At 46.2% G+C, this 16,420-nt stretch overlaps 1 protein-coding gene across 2 annotated transcripts; it reads right to left on the reverse strand.

Annotated features, from left to right (window-relative positions):
• Nucleotides 1–7,831: 7,831 nt before the first annotated feature.
• On the reverse strand, nucleotides 7,832–12,371 carry LOC134506547 (uncharacterized). Of its 2 annotated transcripts, none has more exons than XM_063316778.1 (2): nucleotides 12,240–12,371; nucleotides 7,832–9,757 (listed from the first exon to the last, which is right to left on the reverse strand). In XM_063316778.1, the coding sequence occupies exon 2, from the start codon at nucleotides 9,713–9,715 to the stop codon at nucleotides 7,973–7,975; it is 1,743 nt and encodes a 580-aa protein (XP_063172848.1). In that variant the 5' UTR covers nucleotides 9,716–9,757; nucleotides 12,240–12,371; the 3' UTR covers nucleotides 7,832–7,972. The 2 variants fall into 2 exon arrangements, with proteins under 2 accessions (XP_063172848.1, XP_063172849.1); XM_063316779.1 differs by lacking the exon at nucleotides 12,240–12,371 and adding an exon at nucleotides 11,828–11,843.
• Between the last annotated feature and the right edge of the window lie 4,049 nt (nucleotides 12,372–16,420).

The following is a 16,420-nucleotide window of genomic DNA, read 5'->3' on the forward strand; positions in this document are numbered from 1 at the left end:
TACCTGTACCATCAGGTCTGGCAGAAAGGACATGTTGCGGATCCCATCCACTAAGGAATGTCATCTGATGGGACTCAGGAAGACAGTCTTTTCTGCCCCGGCACCCACCTGTCATGGCCCATAACAGACTCCAATTCTGAAGAAGCTGCTCCAGCTGAACCAGTGGAATGTCAACCTCAAGAGACACCAAGCCAATTATTACCTGCATGTCATGTTCACTGTTTCAATGTGCACTGTACATTGTAACGTTTCACATGCCATGGCGCTGATGCACGTTTCTGTTTGGGAGGGAGCTGCTGTGAAACCTTGTATCAAGCTCTGTATCTATGTTCATTTCAATGGAACATGTTTGGGTTATGTGCTCTGTTCAAGGCCTTTTCCCTCAGACCATCAGAAGCCGTTAGGAGCACCTGGGGTTGTGAGCTTGGGAAGATTCTACGGGGGGAGGGATCTCATTTGTACCGAGGGTTTTTAGTTTGCATTTGGCGTGCTTTTATCATTCTCAGCTTTCTTTGTGATCCTGCATACTATTGTCATGTTCTTTAATAAATCAGATATCTTTGCATTCCTGCTCATGAGTCTGAGAGTGTTTTAGAATAGGCATTCATTACATAAAGCTGAGAATCACCAAAGTTGTACCATTAGCTCCTACCAAGATCAGTTTCTTGTGAGGGAAAATAGTTAATGATGGCCGAGTCCAAGCTCACGACGGGGGGACTTGAGGAGCTGGCTAGCTTGATGCCCGAGTCGATGGTCAAGAGCGGAGAACTGAGCCTCACCCCAGAACCTTCAGATTTCTGGCAGGATTCGAGTTCCAGCCCTGAGGTGGAGGAATCTAATGATGGGGGAGAACCAGAGCAACCGGCACCCAGCGAATCGCCTGCAGAGTTGATCACCTGGGATGCAATGGGAGAACCCCAGCCAGGGACGTCCCAGGCGTCCTGGAAGCATCGGTTCCCGCTGACCCCAGACGTAGAATCTACCACGGTATCAACGGAGAGACAGCCTAACATGTGAGGGAGGGAGGAATCTCAAACCCCTGAAAGGCTAAGAGTGGTGGAGGCCAAAATAGAAGCGATGGAATACATGTTAAGAAACCTGTCTCTATCAATGGGGGGGCAGGGGAGGCACGACGGAGGTCCCAGCTTCACGCAACCATCCCCCATCCTCCCACCCAGACCGCCAGTGGAGAGGGGCCAGAGACAGCTCCGGGATGAATCTCCACCCCACAGAGTGACAACTACCGTAACCTGGGGCCCAAACACTCAAGCAGCCGCCGGTTCCACTCCAAGAGTGGGGGTGAAAGACTTTTCTGTCAAGTTTGATGGGGATCCAACCAAGTTTTCTTTCTTTCTAACCAATGCTAAAAGTTACATGAGGCAGTTTGGAGCATACTTCCCTTCCAAAGAGGCTAAGATAACTGCCATTGCCACCAAGTTGAAGGGTCGAGCGGCTGACTGGTATGTTCAATTAAGTGAGGCTGACTCCCCTGAACTTGAGTATTTCGAGGACTTTATGGGGGCGTTAAAGCTGCATTTTGAGGATCCTCTGGCCAAGGCAAGAGCTAAGAAGATGCTGAAGGATCTTACCCAGGGCCAGCTGTCTGTAGCTGATTACACCCTGGAGTTTAAGGCTTTAGCTGGGAAAATCCCTGACTGGTCTCAGTCAACCTTAATAGAACGGTTTAAAGAGGGACTCAACTAGGATGTCCTACGATGGGCGTTGTGTAGAGACAACCCAGAGTCATTGTATGAATGGACCTGTCTGGCTGGCAAGGCTGAGCATGCCCAGCATACCTTCATGCAAACCAGACGACCTGAAAGACCACCAGCCACCATGAGGGGACCCCGAAGTGCCGCAACTGCTGCCCGGCCAGGCTATAGAGCCTGGGAAGAGGAGAGAGATCAGCACTATGCGAGGGGTCAGTGTCTCCGATGTGGAAAGGAAGGGCATCGAGCAGCTGATTGCCCAAAAGCCAAGGCTGGAGATCGAGCGGGCAAGCTGCTGGCCAAATCGCCGCCCCCCTCGCGGCGGATGACAGCAGCCAAGGGGGCAGCCGACGCTGAGGAAGTATTCTACTTCTCAGGAGAGGCTGAAGATGACTCTAAGGAGCCGGCGGGAAACGCCAGCCACCTGCCATGAAGAGCGCCTGCGGGCAGGTGGAGGAGGATGGGTGCGAGGATGCTATGGTGAGTGCTGACTGTCCCACTTTAGCAGTAAAAGTGAAATTGGGCTCCCGCACAAAGACTACAGAGGTCTGGGCTTTAGTTGACTCTGGGTGTTCCAGGTGTCTAATTCACCCTGATCTGGTTGCTGCTTTGGACCTGCCTAGCTTCCCCCTCCAGCAGCCTTTGATCTTTACACAGTTGGATGGTTCAATGCTGGGGGGGGGGCGGCAGCAACCCATTTCACTGGAACTGTCGCAATGCAAATAGGCAGCCACCGTGAGACTTTAAAATTTGTAGTGGCACCTGTTGGCAATACCTTGGTAATTCTGGGGATCCCCTGGTTGACCTATCGAAGCCCATATATAAACTGGGAACACAGAACTCTGACTTTTAAGGATGGGTTTTACCAAGCTCCTACAGCGGAGAGAGCTTCACGTGCGGGGGTTGGAAGGGCTGCAATTGCCATGCCGCGCCCTAGTTTGGCACATTTAGAAGGCTTGCCCGATCGATACCAAGACTTTGCAGATGTCTTTGGGGAAATGGAAGCAGATCAGCTAGCCCCCCATCGGAAAACTGACTGTGCAATAGAGTTGGTTCCCAACGCTCAATTGCCCAAGCCAAAAATTTATCCAATGACTCAGAAGGAGCTTGAGGCATTATGGGACTTTATTGACAAATATCTGTCAAGGGGGTTTATTGAACCTGCAAATTCCCCAGTTGGGGCCCCTGTGCTATTCCGGGAAAAGAAAGATGGCACGCTTCGACTCTGTACGGACTATCGAGGGTCAAATCCCATCTCAATTTGCAACAAGTACCCTCTTCTGCTCATGAAGGACATGTTAGCTCACTTGTCTAAGGGCAAGATTTTCTCCAAGCTCGATCTTCGTGAAGCCTATTTCCGCATCTGCATACGGGCTGGAGATGAGTGGAAAACCACTTTTAATTGTCCACTGGGTTCATTTCAGTACAAAGTCCTCCCTTTTGGGTTGGCAGGGGTGCCCAGAGTCTTCATGCAATTGATTAATGAAGTATTACATGATCATTTGTTTAAAGGGGTCCTGGTTTATTTAGACGATGTTCTCATTTACACTGAAACCGAGGAGGAACACGAATGCCTCCTCAAACAGGTGTTAAGCAAGCTTAGAGATGCCAAACTTTATGCCAAGCTTTCCAAGTGTGAGTTTCACAAGACCCAACTTGACTATCTGGGCTATAGGGTGCCTGACAAGGACATTGAAATGGACTCTGCAAAAATTCAGGCGATTTTAAGTTGGGAACGTCCCCGCACCCGGAGGCAATTGCAAAGTTTCCTCGGGTTCAGTCATTACTATCGCCAATTTATCCAGGGGTTCGCTGAGATTGCTTTGCCCCTCACTGATTTACTCTGTACCAAGGGCTTGGGGGAGACACGCAAAGTAAAAAACCCTGGGGCAGTGCTGAATTGGACGCCTGAATGCCAGGCAGCATTTGAGAAGTTAAAAACCCTCTTCACTGCTGAGCCTATTCTACAGCAACCGGATCCTGAACGCCCCTTTGTGGTCCAAGTTGATGCTTCTGACTCCTCAGTTGGGGCTATATTGTTACAGAGAGATTCTGAAAATCACTTAAAACCCTGCGTTTATTTGTCCAGAAAATTTTCTGAAACCGAACACCAGTGGCATGTTTGGGAAAAGGAGGCTTTTGCTGTAAAAGCCGCTTTGGAAGCCTGGCGTCACCTCCTGGAAGGCGCTAAATGCCCTTTCGAAGTTTGGACCGATCACAGGAATTTGGAAGCCCTCCGCACCCCGCAGCCTCTCGTCCTAAACAAATTAGCTGGGCTCAATTTTTCAGTCGCTTTAACTTCCAGTTAAAATTTATTCTGGGAAAGAAAAACTTTCTGGCCGATGCTTTGTCACGTTTACCTCAGGACCTTGACCACATGGCAGATGTGGTTGGGACTGTTCTCACTGAACCACAACTGGGCTTAGTTGCTGTCACCCGGAGCCAGACCCGTGCGCAGGCATCCCCGCCCCCAGCCCAGTCTGGGAAGCAGAAAGTGCAAGTTCCTTGCCAATTACAGAAAGACTTTCTCCAGGCACTGAAATCTGACACTTGGTTGCTAGCTAATAAAGACACTGTTTCTTTTGAAAATGGTCTGGCATGGGTGCAACACCGCCTTTATGTACCCAAAACTTTACGACCTGACATTTTACAGTGTTCCCATGATGATAAATTTGCTGGGCATTTTGATTTTGTTAAAACATTGCATTTGGTTCGTTGTCAATTCTGGTGGCCCACCTTGAGACGCGATGTAAAAGACTATGTGGCTTCCTGTCCCGTTTGTGCAATGTCAAAGCGAAAAGGGGGGAAACCGCAGGGGCTTCTGCAGCCTGTGGCCAGCCCGTCCCGTCCCTGGGATGAGATTTCTATGGATTTTATTGTGGATCTTCCTCCCAGTCAGAAGAAAACTGTCATTTGGGTTGTAAAAGATGTTTTTTCCAAACAAGCCCATTTCATTCCATGTGCATCCATCCCGTCGGCCCCGCAATTGGCGCGCCTATTTCTCATCCACATCTACCATCTCCACGGTAGCCCCTCCCATTTGGTCAGCGACCGCGGGACACAGTTTACTTCCCAGCTTTGGAAATCATTTTTAAAATTGATTGGCACCAAACAGGCGCTGTCCACCTCATCCCATCCTGAGACTGACGGATCTACTGAGATTTTGAACTCCGCCCTTGAACAATTTCTTAGAGCATACATTAACTACCATCAGGACAATTGGGCGGACTTGCTGCCTTTTGCTGAAGTGGCTTACAACAATGCTGTCCATCAGAGTACCGGGCAAACCCCTTTTCGTGTGGTTTCTGATCATGACTTTGTTCCCATCCCTGAACTGCCACAACCCCCTCCCCAAACATGTTCTGCCTCTGACTGAGCTGTTAAGCTTGCTGATTCCTGGCTGGTGATTCAACAGGCTTTGGCTGATGCCCAGGCTGCTTACAAGTTTCAAGCCGATAAGCATCGTTCTTTGCAACACGATTTCAAGATTGGGGATCAAGTGTATCTATCTACCAAATTCATCAAGTCCCCACAACCTTCTAAAAAACTTGCTCCCAAGTTCATTGGTCCTTTCCCTATTGTTGGTCTTATCAATCCAGTTACTGTTAAGTTGGACGTGCCTCACAATTTGAAACGCTTGCACCCTGTTTTCCATTGCAGCTTGCTCAAGCCTGTCCACTACTCTTCCCGCTGGCATCCCCAACCTCCTCCTCCTGCTCCGATCATGATTGACAGTCAACAGCACTTTGAGGTCAAGGAGGTCATTGATTCTTGCAAGCTTCGCGGCACCCTCCAGTATCTGGTCCGATGGAAACACTTTCCTCATCCTGAATGAATGTCTGCTCGCCATGTTAATGCTCCTGATTTAATTCGCCATTTCCACTTGGCGTACCCTTTAAAGCCTGCTGCTTAGTGTTTTCTTTCTTTTGGGGGGGCAGTATGTCATATTCACTGTTTCAATGTGCACTGTACATAGTAACGTTTCACATGCCATGGCGCTGATGTGCGTTTCTGTTTGGGAGCGAGCTGCTGCGAAACCTTGTACCAAGCTCTGTATCTATGTTTATTTCAATGGAATGTCTTTGGGTTATGTGCTCTGTTCAAGGCCTTTTCCCGCAGACCATCAGAAGCCGTTAGGAGCACCTGGGATTGTGAGCTTGGGAAGATTCTATGGGGGGAGGGATCTCATTTGTACCGAGGGTTTTTAGTTTGCATTTGGCGCGCTTTTATCATTCTCAGCTTTCTTTGTGATCCTGCATACTATTCTTTAATAAATCAGATATCTTTGCATTCCTGCTCATGAGTCTGAGAGTGTTTTAGAATAGGCATTCATTACACTATGGCCAAACACAGGCACCATCAGAACAGCTGGAGCAGTCAGATGATGAGGTATGGCGCCCAAGCCCTTGGACTCCGTGAATAGAACAGAGAGCAGAGCAATGACGCTCAGCGAGGTTCCTTGCCAAGCAAGGAAGTAACTATTTTAATTGAAGATAGCTGGCTGCAGCCTGATTTAGAAGGCAGTTCTGACCCACATCCATCTGATTTCTTGTTCCTCATGTAAAAAACCCTGAAACTCTAACCTTTGGACAGGCTGACGAACCTGGCTTGACTCCTTGAACTTTGGACTGGATTTTGACTTCTCTTCTGGCTGTTCCTGTTGAAAGCAAAGCTAAAGAGGCAAGCTTTCTTTCCAAGAGAGTTTTGATTTACATTCTTCTCACCTGCCATTTATCTACCAGCCATGAATAAATTACTATTGTCACCTAGTAACTGTGTGAGAATTTGAAACCTGAAACAGGACACCGCCCTCTGGAGCATTATTCCCCGAGGTCAGACAAGCCCGAACCTTACTGATGTTCCAGAAGGGCCTAAAGATATGGCTTTGCCATCTGGCCTGGGGATCTGATAACGGTGGTGTGGAGCCTGCAAAATGGCTATACTGTTAGTGAGATTAATTGCACTCTCCCGCAGATAATATTTTTAATGATTTTAATGGTTTTTGTTTTTAATGTTTTAATGGCCTTTTGTTGTAATGATTTTGGTTACTTTTCTATTGTTTTTTGTTTTTAACTCTGTAACTTACTTTGGAGTAAGGTATGAGATAGGCAGCTATAAAAATTGAACAAATAAATAAATAATATGGTTTGGAAAGGCAAGAGACATTTGGTAAGATGCTCAATTAAAATGGTGGTCATAGTGAATATTTCAGTCCATTCCCAAACTAGGTCTTTTAAAAAACAACAACAACCAGAAGTAGTCTGACAGAGGCAGTACCCATGCCTAGCTCAAAAAATTATTAAAATAAATAAGAGAGAATTGGTTTGGCTATAAAGTTCTTGCTTACGATGACAAAATTTGGGGACTTTTAAGAAGATAAAACATAAAATGGATAGTTTCTATATAACACTAACAGAGATGAAAATTCATTAATTGGGTCACATGAATACAACAGAGAACTCCAAGATGAAGTGATGAATCTGCAGAGCCTTTACTGTAGGAATAATTGACCATTTCTTAACATTCTGTATGTGGTGAAACAAAATCAGCCACTAAAAGTTTTCATGAGAAAATTTATATGTGAAATTTTCCTTGCAGCCTCAATTGCTGTTTGAAAAATAAGCGCAACTCTTGCACTTGAGTTTTTCAGACTTTGTTTAATAAAGGTTTTGTCTTTTGGCTACGTAAGCAAACTCACACTTGCTCCAATGAAAACATTTGAGAGTCAAAAATGACATCAGATTGCAATGTCCCCCAAAAAGAAGACAAGTTTATGTCTATAACGTTTGTATAATTTACATATAGATTTCAGCAACAGTCACCTGACCCAACAATCTCAGCCTATATCATCAATTTTTATAGTTCTGTGCTTTAAATTATGCCCAATTCCTTCCTTCCTTCCTTCCTTTTATTCTGCTTGTACAGCAAAGAATACAAAAGGCTAGCAGAAATTTGGTATCGAGCCAAAACACCACAGCAGGAAAAGGGTTAAACAAAAACACACATCACTGAATGAATATATATATATATATATATATATATATATATATATATATATATAAAACATGTGAGCATTATACAAATCCCCAAATCAACTAAAAATAATATATATATATATATATATCTCCTTTTCTATTTCTTCTCACTGGGTACACATGTATTTCTCATTAGAGCAAATCAAGCATGGAACAGGAGTCTTTACAACAGGTGTCTCTAAAATTATATTGTAGGATCAGGAACCCTTCAGGCAAGTCTTGCATCAATCAAAAGAAGTGCTCAGTATTTACACTGCGGGAAGGAATTGCAAAGAAGAACTGGGCAATTTTTAACAGCTCTGAATAGCATTCAATGGCTTTAGCTTTCAGGAAATATTTGGTCCATTTTTGGTGTGAAAGCAGATGTTGAAACTCTTCTTCATCACTGGAAGCCTCAACAAATTTTTTCAGATATTTGAACTGAACAAAACACTTCATACTGTCAATTTCCACACCCTTCTCCATCAAGTACGTTATGCATGCCTCCACATCACTCCAGCTTGGCGTATCACTGAGAGCCATCCACGTGAAGCAGGAAAACTCCTGCAGAGATGCCATCCACATCTCCAAGTATTCTATGCAGTTACTGTAGAGGCGATGCACTGCGTCAGAGAAAGCATCGCACGCTGCCTCTAGCCCCTCCTTGCGCTTCTCCGCAAGCATCCCCTTCACCGTGAGGGACATGAAGTTCTGAGCTCTACGATCAAGCAGGATGGTGTGCACGGAGTCCAACGTCTTCATCACTTCCACAAGGGAGTTATTTTCCCGTTCCATCTCTTCAATGTGTAAATGGAATGCGTTCATGAGCGAATGCATGTGCCAAAGGTACAGCTCACCGAACTCGTCCTCAAAAAAGTTCCTGAGCACAGTAGGTGGATTGCTCTGGGCCAAGAAGAAGGACTTCAAGGCTGGATACACCTGAAGCAGTTTTGTGATGCCAGGGAATAAGGACAGCCACCGAGTCTTGCTGTGGGAGAGCAGTCTTTTATACTCCACCTCGACAAACTCACAGTATTCTTGTAGGAGCTCAGTCCGTACCGTGTAGATGTGGAAGTACTGGTAGATCTTCAGAATGATGTGCTCAATGTCCACATCGAGGGTGTCTGCTCCGTGATGGATGCAGTTGTGCAAAATGTGGGCAGGGCAGTACACCCCAATTAACGACTCTCTCTGGAGTGCTTTCTTCAACTTGGTGAAGATACTCCTTGCTGCGTCGTCTTGCCGAAGCCCACCAATCATGGTGTTGCAGTTGTCCCCTGCAAACGCCACACACTTCTGGAGCAATCCGTATTTCTTGAGAACTCTGACAAGGTGGTCTGAAACGGCATCGCCCGTCTCAGTGGCTGTTTCCTGAAGTTCTAGGAGTTTGGTTCTCAAGCCACCATTCCTGTAGTCATAATATTGGATAAGTACGGGAAACATTTTCACTGCACTGTGATTGCTGTCATCCATAGCCACTCCACAGAAAGGGATGCAATTTTCCTCAAGTGCCTTCAGGTCAATGTTGACTGCATGCTGGGCAAGCAGAGAGTTCTCAATAGGTTCGGTCTTCGTTTGGGTGTTGGAAAATTTTTGAGCTATGTCTGCATCAGGAAATAATTTTCTCAGCAAGTCAGAATTATCATCCACTGATTTGTAACTTTTGTGATTCATGACTGTATGGAATGCTAGAGTGCTGTCAGCTGCAGTAACAGCATCCTCTGTTTCACTGTCTGGATCCACAAAAAAGTCCGTTTTTGCAGACCAGTTGTCCCGTGTTAATGCTTTATTACGTTTGTAGGCTTTGAGTGCTTTCTTGTGCTTGTCAGAGGACATGTGATACTCCAGATCACCGGGACCTTTATGTGCAACTGACACAAATGTGCCAGGTTTGCAGACCAAACACTCTGCTTCGTAGTCATCTCTACCTTTACGAAAATCAGGATAATTGCGCCTTGTTTTCTCAGTAAACAGACATTTTCGTTTAGACATTATTTTATCTTCAACGTGGCTCAAAAGCTAAGTTCTAGAATCCTGCAGGAAACAAAGTGCAGGGACAGGTTCAAGCTTGGAAGGAATCATAAGGGATGGCTTTACAATCTAGAAAATTGTGTTGGTAAAAGGTACCCCCCACATTAATGCATACCAGTTATCCTCAAAATGATTTGGTTGCTTTAGGTGAGCCAGGTTTTGGCCACAACAAAAGCCTAGAACATTTGGGACCCTTTAATTTGGATATGGGAGACATGATTGAGGTATATAAAATGAAGGAAGATTTCATTTTATGAAACTTCATTTTATGAAGTCACATAGGGAGACTTTTTCCCTCTTTCCAAACCTAGGGAAGAAGTAATCCAATGAAGCTCATCAGAAGGTGCTTTAGAACAGATAAAAGGAAGCACTTCTTTGTATGGCACATTCATAAATTTGTGCCTCCAGATTGCAGCAAATCTGTTACATGGGAACAATGGCTGGAAAAGGGCATAACTCCATCTCCTGCTTGCAAACACCCCAGAGACCCTGAGAGAAACAAAATGCTGCACTAAGATGGGCCTTGGCCCAATCCAGCAGGGCAACTCTAATGATTGGCAACTAAGCATAGAATGAACTGATGCCGTGCTAGTCAAATAGCATAGATGTTGCCAACCAGTACACTTGCCCTTTTGCTTTACTCTTACGTTTGCTCCCATTTGCCCAGGTCAAGCCTCAGCACCAGCAGGTAGAGAGGGGAAAAAAAAAATTCAAATCTTGAGACTGCCCTACTCCACAACAACTGTGAGTGGTTTTCAATGAAGTAAAATTTAAAAATAACATACATCAAAGAAAAGATGATACAGCTGACTAGAAGACCAATTTATAATATAAAAACCCCAAAACTACCAAAAGCAAGGGGCTCAACCAGCTATCTTACCCCAAGGACTGGGAGAAGAGCCAGGTTTTCAAAATTTGTAAAAAATCAGTAGGGTGGGAGTAGTATGGATCTCCAGGGGGATATCATTCCAGAGGACAGGAGCCATCATTGAGAAGGCATGCTTCCTGGATCCTATAAGATGACATTGCGTGATCGATGGAACCCAGAGCATGTCTACTGTAGTTGACCTCACTGGACGGGTCAGAACAAATGGAGACGGGCAGTCCCTCAGGTATCCATCCCTACGCCATGAAAGGCTTCATAGGTGATAGCCAGCAGTGACTGCCTGAAGGGCCTTTCAGTCCAAGAACGGGCATAACTGGTGCACCAGAAGTACCTGTGCGAAGGCCCCCTCGGCCACAGCCATCACCTGTTCTGTGAGCACGATTAGTGAGTGCAGAAGGACCCCCAAATTGCACCCGTCTTACGTGGGGAAGCGTAAGCGTATAAAGACTAAAGATGGAACATCCCTGGAACCAGGGCGGCCAAGCAAAGAAAGAGGAGAACCACCACAAAACAATGCTTCCTACTCCCAGCTAAGAGAGCTTAGTTTTACTGAGGTAAAGGAGTGGATCCTGCCACCATGTCAGGGAACAGCAAATACATGTTTTCTAACCAGGCTTGTCAGATGGCTGTCAGGAATGCCTCCTACCAGGTTTCACCTAGACTCTCTTGTTGCTCTCTGCCCACCAAGAGCGGCTGGATTCACACAGTACACTTCACTGGGGCACTGAAAGAATGAGCAAATGCATTCACAAATCAAGGTTTGCTCATTTTAACTTAGGTTGCAAGACCACCCAGTAAAAATTAAACACACTAAATCGTTATGTTCCGAAAGCCAAGTCATTTCCACCATCTCCGTCTCAGGCTCTGCACAATACACTGCACTAAAATGCTTTTGCTTTTGCTCAGTTTATGGCTCAGGATGTTGTGAGAGTCCAGCTGCACCTTAGGAGGTGCTTCTGACACGGGGAAAAAAAAAAAGCTCGCAGGATGGTGGGCGAGCTAAATCGCTGGTTTTACAAAAAAACCTTATCCAAGGATTGATTCTTGGAGGCTTGGTTTACAGTACTGCGTGAACCCAGTCGGAGTCATTAATTGACAGCGGAACGTCTTGAGTGAAACCCAGAAAAATGGGGGAATTCAGTCAATGGGTTTAACGTGTTGTGGAAATCCAGGCCAGTTCAACGTACCTTCAGAACACAGATCCCCCGAAAGAGGAAGAAGCGAAAGCAGAGCAGAAACGCCTACAGCTCGCAGCTCGTCCTGAAGAGCATAATTTCCCCCTTACGGATTTTCCAAATCCCCGCCCGGAGCGCGGCTGCTGAGCTGAGAGGGAGCGCCAGCCTTGCGCAGGCGCGCTGGGTCGCTCCGGCTCTGACGGCCGTTCCCAGCGGTTTGGCCGGGGGGAGCCAGCCCCTCCCTTTCCTCCCGCGACGTCAATATGGCTTCGCCGGGGACAACAAACAAAATGGCCGCGCGAGCTCGCGCGCCCCGCTCCGGGCCCAAGGAGGCCCGCCCGAGCTGCTTCTCCGGGCCCCGGAATTCCGCGGGCGGCACGGGGTTTTCGAGCCCGCCCTCCGCGGACCCCACTGGCGGCCTCACCTGCCGTTCGGCCGCCCGTTTTCCCGCTCAGCCTCCGCTCCCGCCTCCGCTCCTGCCGCCTCGTGCGATGGTGGGCGGCGGCGAAGCGCGCAGGCGCGGGGTGGGCTGCGAGGCGGCAGCTGAGCCCGGCTTCGCCCCCTCGGCGGCTGGCGGTGCGGGGAAGCCTGGGGCCGCCTTCGGAAACGCTGGGCACCTGTCCCCGCTTTCCGCGATTCTCTCCGCCTCGCGCGGTAGGGCAGGCGGCGGGGAGGCCGTAGGCAGAGGCGCCGGTCCAGCTCGGACAGGCCAGGCGAAGTTGCCTTTCTGGGCAGGAAGGAAACGGCTCGCTCTTTCCTGCGCAGAAGCATCTTGGCAGACCCTCCCTGGGGAGACGGGCTTTTCCGGGTCCTGCGAGGCGAGGCCGGCTTGGGGGCCGTAAACGACCGGCGTCAGAGATCGCTTGCCCGGCAGCGGAGCGGCTCCGTCCCCCGCGCCCCCGCCTCGCCCGGCCCCCGGCCCGGCCCGCTCCGTTCGACGGCGGCGCCTGCCCCGCTGCCGAGCTCGGTTTCCCACGGAGGCCTCGCGTGTGAGGGGAAGAAGCGCAAGAGGAAAAGGCGTGTGTCAGAAAAGGCGCGCGAGTGTGAGGGGTGAACAGTTTGTGTGTGAGAAAAGTGGGAAAGCAAAAGTGAATTTTAAAAGTGAATAAAAGTGATGGAGAGGAGAGAAACTCGTGCATGTCAGAAAAGGTCATGTCTGAAGGAGAAAAAAGGTGTGTGAATTGGTGAAAAGGTATGTGTGAGAGAAATGGGAGTGTGAGGCAACTAAGAAGCAAGAGTGTGAGGGGTGAAAAGTTAATGTATGAGAAAAGTGAAGGAAATAGCGTGTGAGGGGGAAAAGTGCAAGACAAAAATGCGTGTGTCAAAAGGGGCCTGAGAGGGTAAAAACAAAAGTTGATGGAAATAGTGTGCAAGAGTGTGATTGTATCTGAACAGGTGCGAGAGAGGGGGGTGAAAAGTTTGTGTGAGAAAAGTGAAGGAAATAGAGTATGATGAGAAAAAGTGCAAGACTAAAATGCATGTATTAGAAAAGGTGCGAGAGTGAGGGGTGAAAAAGGCCTTGAGAGTGAAAGGGTACAAGAAAGTGAAGGGTGAAAAGTACGTGTGAGAACAGTGAGAGAGATAGTGTGTGAGACAAAAGGCTGGCAGGAAGAAAAGCAAACTCATGTATGTCAAAGTGAGGGAGAAAAAGTGTAAGTTGAGGGAAAGGTATGTATTTGAGAAAGTGCATGTAAGAAAAGTGAGGGAGCAAAAAGTGAGAAAAGCAAACTTGTTATATTCGAAAAAGGTGTGTCTGAGGGAGAAAAAGCACATGAGAGTGCGAGGGAGTGAAAAAGCTTGAGGGAAATAAGAGACAAAAGTGTCAGAAGCATAAATTAGTACCTGTCAGAAAAAGGTGTGTAAGAAAAGTGTATTTGCGTGGCAGGAAGAGTATCAGAAACAGGAGGAGGAGGAAAGGGGTATTTGCATGTGTCACAGAGAAAAATGAACTTATGAAAAAGTTTTGTTTGAGGGAAAAATATGAGAAAAGTGTAAGGGAAATAGTGCTTGAGACAAAAAGTACACGTCAGAAAAGAGCTAGTCTGTGAGGACAAATTTTGTATGCATGAGAGAAGAGTGCATGTGTGCGAAAAAGTGCAAGACAAAATGCATGAGTCAGAAAAACTTGTACATGTCAGAAGAGGGCGTGTCAGGAAAAATTCTATACAGGGTTGGTACAAGGCGGGCGGCTAAAAGTTCTATACAGAGAAAAGTGTGATTGAGGGAGAAGATACTGTGTATGGCTGTGAGAACCTGCTTGTGGGTGTGTGGGTGAGTAAATGTGAGAAAAGTGTGTGTTCTGGATGCCAGGAGAGCTGGCAGATTTCATCCTGTCCCATTTTGGGCTGCATTTCCGCTTGTGTGGGGGGGGTTGATTTATATCTTTCAGAGAGATTCTGCTTATTTAAATGCAGGGTTGGCCCAATACATTTAAAGCTGCTGCATTTGCACATGCAACATTTGATTAGTTTTATCCTTGATTAGTGTTTTTGTAACTTAGGTAACTATACGTGGTGTGGAAAACCCACCAAAACAGTAGCTGGTGGGAAATCCTACTACAGGATTCCTCTAAAGCAAGATCAGTGAGGCTTTTTCCCAAAAAAGCAGGCACAGATTTGTGCAATCTTTTGATTGCTGGAGTTCAGCCTAGCAGAGCCTTGCCCCCAAACTGCACATCTCCTTTGCTGCTGCGTCCACACCGCTGCCTCCTGTACAGTTGCTGCTACCCACCACCGCCTTCCTAATGGAACGGCACGGCTCATCTCCCTCATCTGCCATGTGCAGACCCGCATCCTGTTACAGCAGTCCTTCCTAACCCCCACCCAAAATGTTGTCACTGGGTAGAGGAGGAGGAGAACACGGAGCAGCCAATTGACTTCCTGGAAGGGAGTGATGTCAAGGCGGATAGGGTGGGGTCCTGTTGCAACTTCAGAAAAGCTTACAGGGAAGCACGGAGGAGGTAGGAAAGTGAGTTTTTGTGTCATCTGGTTCCCTCTATTTTCTTACAATGAGATCTTTATTGCTAAGAATTCACCTCTTTTATTTGATTCCAATACAGATGGAAAATAGTTTCCTTAATCCCACTTAGTATAGCTTGCTTTTCCCCCCTTAGCGCTGCTTCATCAGGGGTATTCTGTTGCTATTAATGCTAATACTAATATGTATTTAATTTTAGTTGAGGGTTATGGTGTCCAAGGTTGTCCTAAAAGGAAATGGAAATCCACTCAGCTCACTTAAATGATGTTGTATTCTCACAACATGCTTGACCTGCTTCCTGAATGAATTCATTTTTATAGATTTGTATGCCTGGAATCATAAACTGACCCAAATGGGTTTGGTTGATTAAGAAGCTAAGCTGCAAGTAAAGATGACCTTGGTTAAAATTAGCCAGACTTAGTCTGTTATGTGAATGCAATTCTTAGATTTGTACTTGGTCTGTTGTGTTGTGGAAACACAGCATTGATAACCAGTGAAGGTCTATGTAGAAGAGAGATAGTAAGAAGTTGTGATGGATGAGAACAGGGTTTGTTTAGCCCTATGTTCTGTTCATATGGGGCCAAGAGATACCTTTGGACAGACCACAAATTGGACATTACTGTTCCCAGTCCACTGTGCCAGCAACTTGATAGCTATTTATTTAGTTTCATTAATCTTATTTTAAAGCCACCTAACCCAATAACTGTGCCTGCACTTTGCAGCAGAGAATTAACACTCTTTAAGCATGTGCTGTGAAAATGTCTTTTAAAGCCATATCACATGTCATCTTGTGGCAAGAGTATTTATTTGATTTATCCCATTCTCAGTCCAGAGAGACTTTAGGAAGTAACCATAATGTAATGGTATATGGCAAATGTATATTTTAAAGCCATCTAACCTGTCCACCCCAATATCTTGTGGCAGGAAATGCCACTGTAACTGTATTCACTTTTCCTACATTCTGGAACAGGAAGGAGTCAAAGGCAACTTTGGAAAAAAAAATGTGTGGAGGCTGATCAAAGTCTCTCTGATTTCATTGCTGCTGGAAAATATTTAGTTAGGAAGGAAGAGAAAGGGTAAAAAGAGGCATCTGCTGGCTGCATTACAGTAGTTTGTTTTATCATTTTATACTTTTTCAATCATTTATTAACAAAGTTCCCTGGGCAAAAGTTTTAAAAAATGAAGTGGGGATGGGATTAGGATAGGGGACTAAGCATGGAAGTAAATGATTGTTTTATCTCATTGACTTAACATACCTACTTCAGGAAAGGGTAAAAGTATACTTTGGCTGCAGAAACATTTTCAGTGGTGGCTTTCTTGTAAAGAATAATCCCAAGGTGGGAAACAAGTAATAATAACAGAATTAAATAAAACCCCTACACATTTAAAGCTAAAAGGACAGTAAGTCAGAACATAAAATGGAGCAGAAGAATATAGCTGCACAAACTAAGCCTGAATTATGCATGAACAATACCAGCTGCAATAAAAGGAGTTCCACTTTTGGATTTTGAAAATACTTTTTCCTGGATTAGCAAGTCTTTGGCAATTGGGGCACCTCATCTATGGCACATTCATGGCTTAACACAATGTGTGCTTATACTATAGTTTGTTCATTAAATCACAGTTTGC

This window comes from Candoia aspera, chromosome 17 (genome assembly GCF_035149785.1).
Source record: "Candoia aspera isolate rCanAsp1 chromosome 17, rCanAsp1.hap2, whole genome shotgun sequence".
Classification (NCBI taxonomy): domain Eukaryota; kingdom Metazoa; phylum Chordata; class Lepidosauria; order Squamata; family Boidae; genus Candoia; species Candoia aspera.